The sequence below is a fragment of the Bipolaris zeicola genome (genome assembly GCF_000523435.1).
Source record: "Bipolaris zeicola 26-R-13 unplaced genomic scaffold scaffold_265, whole genome shotgun sequence".
Lineage (NCBI taxonomy): Eukaryota > Fungi > Ascomycota > Dothideomycetes > Pleosporales > Pleosporaceae > Bipolaris > Bipolaris zeicola.
The window spans coordinates 22,880-29,811 of record NW_006912314.1 but is presented as its reverse complement, the minus strand read 5'-3'; the positions used below and the strand labels follow the sequence as shown (position 1 = coordinate 29,811).

The window sequence follows — 6,932 nt, the reverse complement described above, 5'->3', positions numbered from 1 at the left end:
GCGTTGGATTTCGTACGCAGATCGGATTATCCATAGGGAGCAAAACAAATATGAAGACCCTACAATAGTATGACAAGACAAAAATACAAAACCCTGACATCATGACCAGAAGAATGGTACCCTAAAATAAACTGAGGTGGGACGCCATGATCAAAGCGAATGGCCGCGGATCAAACTTTGCTGGCCATGGGAGCTACAGCGTTCAACCTTGCAGGTATCCATTTCAAAACGTAGCTAAAACTATCTACAGAAACGCCTTTACAGCGTTCGCAGTACCTTGAAAGTCCTCTAGAACATGCCAATGCCCCACACTTTCCAGCACATGCAGACTTCCCTTATCTCCTAGCCCTTTCAAGTATTTCTCGCACAACTGAGGTGGCGATACCTTGTCTTCAGTCCCTGTGATGATGAGCGTTCTGGGTTGGATCATGGCAAAGTCGAGCGCTTTTGCCTCTGCAAGTGCCGTACATCCCTTCGCGTACCCCTCGGGATCCTGACAAAGTAACGACATGCGCACTGCAGCTACTGCTACTGGATTCGTAGTTTTCGTCTTATCCGAAGTACCAGCGGAGACAACAGCATCGACAACAGCGTGCATGCCCTTACTTCGCACCGTCTCAGCTCGAGCGTGGGCACCCGCACTCCCTGCTTCAGGTAGAGGTGACGGTGGAGGCCCGATTAGAATTAAGTTCGATATCTTGTTTGGATGCATCAGTGCGAACTGAACAGCTGCAAGACATCCCATTGAATGAGCTATAAGCGTTGCATCCGGCGTGATGTTCGCCTTCTCGAATATGCCGTTAACGTCATTGGCAATAGACTCGATGCTCACTTTGCTAAGTGGCGAGGATGGTGAGAGTCCATGGCCTTCTAGGTCAAATAGATGTAGGGAGTGCGTGGTTTCAAGGCCCAGAGACTGGATCAGTGGAGTGTAGAAGTCAGAGGTGCCACCAAGACCATGGATGAAAACAATAGATAGTTTTGATTGTACACCGATACTTTTGTAGTAGAGTGGTTTGTTGTTGATGATTGTCAGCGACGTATTGTCGATGCTTTTAGCCAAGTTACAGGGCTGTATACGGGACAACGTGCCTCCAACCGTGGTGATGGTCGGATTGTTCGAGTTTGGACTTGCAATGCGATTCGTCAGAGTACCCAGACCGCTGACGGATACGGCGACAGTATCACCAGGCCTGAGATAGATTGGTGGCTTCCTTCCGATACCAACGCCTGCAGGCTTTATTGCAGGTCAGTACGTTTAATTACTCATTATCATCGAATGCACTTACTGTTCCGGTGGCAAGAACATCGCCCGGCATGAGTGTTTGCCCTTCGGACATGGTCTTGATCAGATGAGGAATGGAAAAGATCAGGTCCTTTGTTGTGGCTTTCTGTCGCAGCTCCCCATTGACGTACGTCTCCAGCTGCAATACCTTATCTAGCTTGGATGCTGGTACTGCAATCGGTCCCTGTCATTCTAAGTCAGGCGTTGCTTGAACACACCTAGTAGCACACATCAACTTACCATGGGGCAGAATGTGTCGGGAGACTTTCCAATATAAAACTGCTTGTGGTCTCTTTGACGCTCACGCGCCGTCACGTCATTGACAATTGTGTAGCCCCATACGTGGTCCATTGCGCTTTCTTCTGATATGCGAAATCCAGCTTTGCCAACGACAACACCGATCTCGCCTTCATAGTCAACTGTCTCCGTGAAGTCCAAATGCGGCAAGATTTCATCCCCATTTCCAATAATGGAAGTGAAACGTTTGGTGAAAATGACAGGGTGGGACGGCGTGTCTACTTTGTCTGAGCTGTCAAAGCCTGAGCTATTGAACTCCTTCGCATGTTCAGCATAGTTTTTGCCAACACACAAGATATCGCGGCCGGTGAAGGGTGGCGAGATCTTGATGGCGGAAGCTGGTAAAGTTTTGCCCGAAGGGATGATGTTAGATTCGCCAATTTCAATCACCTGGTAGATGTTGTCTAGCGGCGTTCCGGACAAGAAGGCCAATGGCTGGATAGATCCATTCGCGAGATCATAATGACCAACGCGGTTGCGCCCTGTATCCAGATCTAGGAAAGACACATAGTTCGTTAGGGACCTATACCCATTTGCTGAACTGGTGGAAGGCATGGCTCGGAATGCAAATCTATCGTTTCCTGCTGGTCGATCCTAGGGTTGTGGGTTGGCAACGCAAGCTGCCGTCTAATCACTCAATTAATAAAGCCTGGGACGCGCATTCGCACATGTCACATCTAATACACGCTATCTGGATTTGCGCTCATACGTGGAACAGATAAAGAGGAGGGGTAGTGGATCCACGGAGGAAGAATCGCGGAGATGGCGGGGATAGCAGAGAGGGTACGTACCTACTGCGGGGCTCCCGCTGCGGACTTGGCGTCGCTCAATGCGCGGCGGACAACTGTGTAAATCACGCGTGCTTTTCTCGTGAGATCTAGGAGGAGCCATTGTCAAGCTAGTATCAAGTGAAAAATCAACGTATGAAGGTGTTCGATATGTAATCCAGGTCAGAAAGTGACGATCGGTCGTGTAGCTTGACATTCAGAGAGCACCTTTTCCACGTCACTTCACATGTCGCATACTGCGCAATTTCATCATGCTTTATGCGCAGATATTTGACACTGTCAATAAGTGAGAACTTTGGCTATCAATCAACTGCTTTGAGTCTTTCCCGGCTGTTGGTGCATATGTTACTAGCACAGAATGGCCATCTCTCCTCATCATGTACAAAGGTCATGCCTGATACTAGGAAATATGTTCCACTCGCAACATGCCGCAGGAAAGGAGCAATGATTCCAACTGACTACCGTATGTCGGAGCTGTTAGCAGCAGCAATAATTACATTGTGGAGTTGTTTTATTTCTGCATTCCCTGTTGCCATACACGATCATATGGCATCCTTCTTTCTGTTCAATGGATTTAGAAACATCAACAATAAACTCCGCTACGAACTCCAATGCTTCTACGATGAGAAAGTGTATGATTCACCAATCCCCTTCATCTATCGCGCCAAACTTCCTCAACCCAACCCATCTCGGCCTCTCCTTCCATCTATTCCCTACATCCTTTGTCCGCGCAACTCTCAGCGGCTTCCCCCATTCCTCCATATTTTTTCTGAATGAAATCTCCAAAACTGCCATGAGCAATCTTGCCCGCTGAAGTTCTTGATGACTCAAGGACCACCTGGATGTTCATGGACGAATTGCATGCAATTGTACACTATCTCATCCACAACAATGTACAACTGTTCTTCCTGATCGCTTGCGAATTTTTGAGCAGTCAGAGAAAATTCCGCGGCGGAAAGAAAAGGCAGCTCAGAATCGGGGGTACCGTGAGGGACGAATGGAAGAGGCTGCAGCTCTTGCGGATGCAAAGATGCACTGATGGGAAGCCTTTCAGTACAAAAGGTACGTTCTTCGTCCAATTCCAGATTTGCTTTCGTTTCAACGCTTGATCGATTCGGATTGGACTTCAACTCAGTTGTCTCATCGCGCACGGCTCTCAGCCACCCCATGTCGTATGTCGAGTCTCGCTTGCAGGTAAAGAAAGAACGTGGTCGCAATGTCTGGCTGCCAATCGATCCAGCGAAAGGATAATCTCGTACAAGAGGTACACAGCGGGGAAATAAGCGCAATGGCCTTGGAGACAAACGGCTGGCCAGTAGGTTAGAACTGGTTAAGCGCGGGGTAGGCCGAGATGACGGAAACCGAAGTGTCGTCGTACAGTCTACGGGGAAACCTCATTCTACACTCACGATCCATGTAGAATGTGTCATATAGGTAGAAAATAATTAATTCCTCAAAACGCCATCCGTCTTAGCCTGCCGTGGGGTTTATCAAATGCATTTATGTGTGTGGTATATTTTCTTGAGATCATACATTGTAGACTCTGAGCCAGTGTCTCCGAACTCCATAGTCTTATCCTCCATTACCGTGATAGCACCATGGCTCTTGAACGAACCGATTCTGGCACTAGCCATGACAGTAGGCCCTGGCCGTCAGTCGATGTGGCGCCAGAGCCTTATCGAGGGCCTCCTAGAAACATCGAGTCCATCAAGGACCTCAAGTGGGAAGACCACCTCCAACCAAAAAGATACGAAATCTCGGGTCCACACCCGGAATCGAAAATACTTTTTCTCGATGTGAATATCCTTGATTCCTCTAGCAGGGAGCCGTTCCGCGGAGACGTTTTGATTAAAGTTTCATAAGCATTGCGAGGCTTCATACGATTAACCGAGAGGTAGAGCTGATAGCTATACAAAAGGGGAGCGATTTACAGCGGTGGGCCAAGTACCAGATGTAGAACAGCTCAGGGCGCAAGTTGGTGTCAGGGTCTTCTATGGAAAAGGCAGAACACTAATGTCAGGTTTGGGAGACGCCTACACCCATCTTACCTGGAATAGTGGTGATCTGGAGCAATCGGGAACCTTGGGAGTGGAGGAACATACACTCCTGACTATGCGGAGTGCGCAATGTTTTCTCGATTCTGGCTACACAATGTGTTTTGGCGCTGCGTCTGCGAAAGAGAGACTTGATGTTGTCATCTGAGATGCCATAAATGCTGGAGACATACCTGGTCCCAGATATCTTGCTAACGGGAAAGATATGGCGCGACGGGGAGGCGAGCTCGTTGGAGGAATCACAGCTTTTGCAGACGGGCCAGAAGAGATGCGGAAGGTCATCAAACACCATGTCCAGCTCGGAGTTGACAATATCAAATTGAGCATGAGTGACGAAGAAGCAAGTGAAACCGTACAATCTTTTACCCTTTTGAACTTGGAGCTAACATCTGCCTGAAGATTACGGAGACACGATCGGCCCAGGACTGCTACTTCACCGAAGAGGAGACCCAAGCATGTGTGGATGAGGCCCACAAACATGGAAAACGTCTGTGTTCACACGCTTGTGCCCGTGACTCCGTCATCATGTCGATCAGACACGGAATCGAAACAATCTACCACGCCTCTTACATCGATGATAGAGGCATGTACATGCTTGAGCAAGCAAAGGCCAAACACATTGTTGCTCCAGCGATCAACTGGCTGGTATGTACGCTGAATGACGCGGAAGCATTTGGCTATCCCAGGGAAGCAGCCGAGAAAGCAGGCTACAAACGCGAACTCGATATTGCTATTGCCGGGCTGCGGGAGATGCATCGCCGGGGTATCGTCGTTTTGCCTGGTGGTGACTACGGGTTTGCATGGACACCGCATGGAACGTATGCACGGGATCTCGAGCACTTTGTGAAGCTCCTAGGCTTCACCGAACATGAAGCCATCATCGCAGCGACGGCTGGGGTTGCAGCTCTATTCATGCAATCAGATGAACTAGGCAAAGTTCAACCGGGCTAATGCTTGTTTCGGCGAGTGCCTCGAATCTTTCAGCGCACTCCTGTACCTACAGCAGCATGGTACGCATGGAAGCTGCCGATGCCTCCAAGATACCATCTGAATGGAGAAAACTCGTCCTTGGTGAATAGTCCGGTGTGTGTATATGCAGTATCTTCTCTGCACTATGCGCAACTCTGGATGCTGATAGACGGCATTGTTGGGAGTCGACTACGGAACGTCTCAAGGCGTGGTTGTGAAGAATCAAAATCAACTGATACGAATAACCTTGCAGAATATTGAGATGTGCTCTATGATATGTAGGTAATGCAGCTAATCTCGATTGTGACAGATACTTGTCATGCCAACTGCGTTGTTCATTGAGTATTCTTTGGTCCACTCTGCTTATTAGAGAAGAGGGGGTATGCAGAGAGGTTCGAACAATTGAAGAGACTTCGTCGGCGATCTCATACAGGCGAAACTTTAGAAGGAGGTATGACATTTGTGATGGGCGGTTGAAGGTAATGGGCAGAATGTATTCATCGGCGATCAAGTCCGAGTCGTTTAGATCGGAAGGCATTTGAACACCTTCAGATGCAGTTGATGGGTCCGGTCCCAAACGACCCAAGGACATGGCTTGAATCATATATAGCATCATGATGCCAGCCCAGCAGCGGCGCCTCTCTTCACATCTGATAATATCAAGGTCGAACTCGCTTGGGTCGATGTGACAACCCAAGGAAAGGGCAATATGGTAGGCCATGCCGAGCAACGTCCAGGTTTGGCCATGGCTGTGATTGATACTGTAGATGAGAATGATCAGCGCCTGAAGCGTGGTTATATTCTACTGCCAAAGGTAGTTATCTGCCTTCAAGCATTTGAAGGCTGCGCTACGATAACGTTCGGAGAGCTCGGCAATTTAGTCAGTGACAAGCTCCTTCCGTGAGAGATCATTGAGAAGCCCACTCGACGGACCCAAAGCCATGACAGATGTCCCGACAATGGCATTTAGGAGGGCTATCCATGATAGAGACATTGATTCCGGAGCCCTTTCGAAGACTTCATACTGCTTGTTGAAGGTGGGATCATGCAGAATATGGAACAACCGCGGTACCAAAGTCAATCTATGATTGCAGTGCTCGTGACACATTACGGCTTACAGAAGCAAATGAACTAGAAAATATATCTTTCAATCGGCTACAGTGATGTCGAGGTGGGAGATCATCAAGTAGTTGGTCTATCTCGATCTTTCTTTTGCCAAGAGGATATGGCCCAGCGCTCAAATCTACTGACCGGCGTAGAGCCTGGTGAGGATCATAGGGAGAGTTCTCTCTGTCTTCCGAGGCTGCAGATGGTATGAAACGCACATGATCAGTCTCTTTCGTCAAGAGCATGCCCTTTGCTCTCCCTAAAGGCAGAATCGTATCTGCAGAAGACGAATGCGCATTTGCATCTTGCGCTTGTATGAGCGCTTCTAGGTTGGCTACACGTGCAGCCAGGTCTTCGTTCGATCGGATGGTTGCTGCCATTGTTGGTGTCGACTGCTCAGACACTGGCGATGGCGGTGCGTTACGAAAGATG

The 6,932-nt window shown here is 48.8% G+C and overlaps 3 protein-coding genes across 3 annotated transcripts; 1 reads left to right on the top strand and 2 right to left on the bottom strand.

The window, feature by feature from the left end:
* Positions 1-244: 244 nt before the first annotated feature.
* Positions 245-2,137, bottom strand: COCCADRAFT_108763 (uncharacterized protein; the record flags this gene model as incomplete). Its single annotated transcript, XM_007718932.1, has 3 exons — positions 245-1,237; positions 1,290-1,469; positions 1,526-2,137. The coding sequence occupies 3 exons, from the start codon at positions 2,135-2,137 to the stop codon at positions 245-247; spliced, it is 1,785 nt and encodes a 594-aa protein (XP_007717122.1).
* Positions 2,138-3,968: 1,831 nt separating this feature from the next.
* On the top strand, positions 3,969-5,375 carry COCCADRAFT_40925 (uncharacterized protein; the record flags this gene model as incomplete). Its single annotated transcript, XM_007718931.1, has 4 exons — positions 3,969-4,223; positions 4,294-4,525; positions 4,574-4,776; positions 4,833-5,375. 4 exons carry the CDS (start codon positions 3,969-3,971, stop codon positions 5,373-5,375), a joined length of 1,233 nt encoding a protein of 410 aa, XP_007717121.1.
* An 895-nt stretch (positions 5,376-6,270) lies between these two features.
* On the bottom strand, positions 6,271-6,880 carry COCCADRAFT_9072 (uncharacterized protein; the record flags this gene model as incomplete). Its single annotated transcript, XM_007718930.1, has 2 exons — positions 6,271-6,475; positions 6,645-6,880. The coding sequence occupies 2 exons, from the start codon at positions 6,878-6,880 to the stop codon at positions 6,271-6,273; spliced, it is 441 nt and encodes a 146-aa protein (XP_007717120.1).
* Positions 6,881-6,932: the final 52 nt, after the last annotated feature.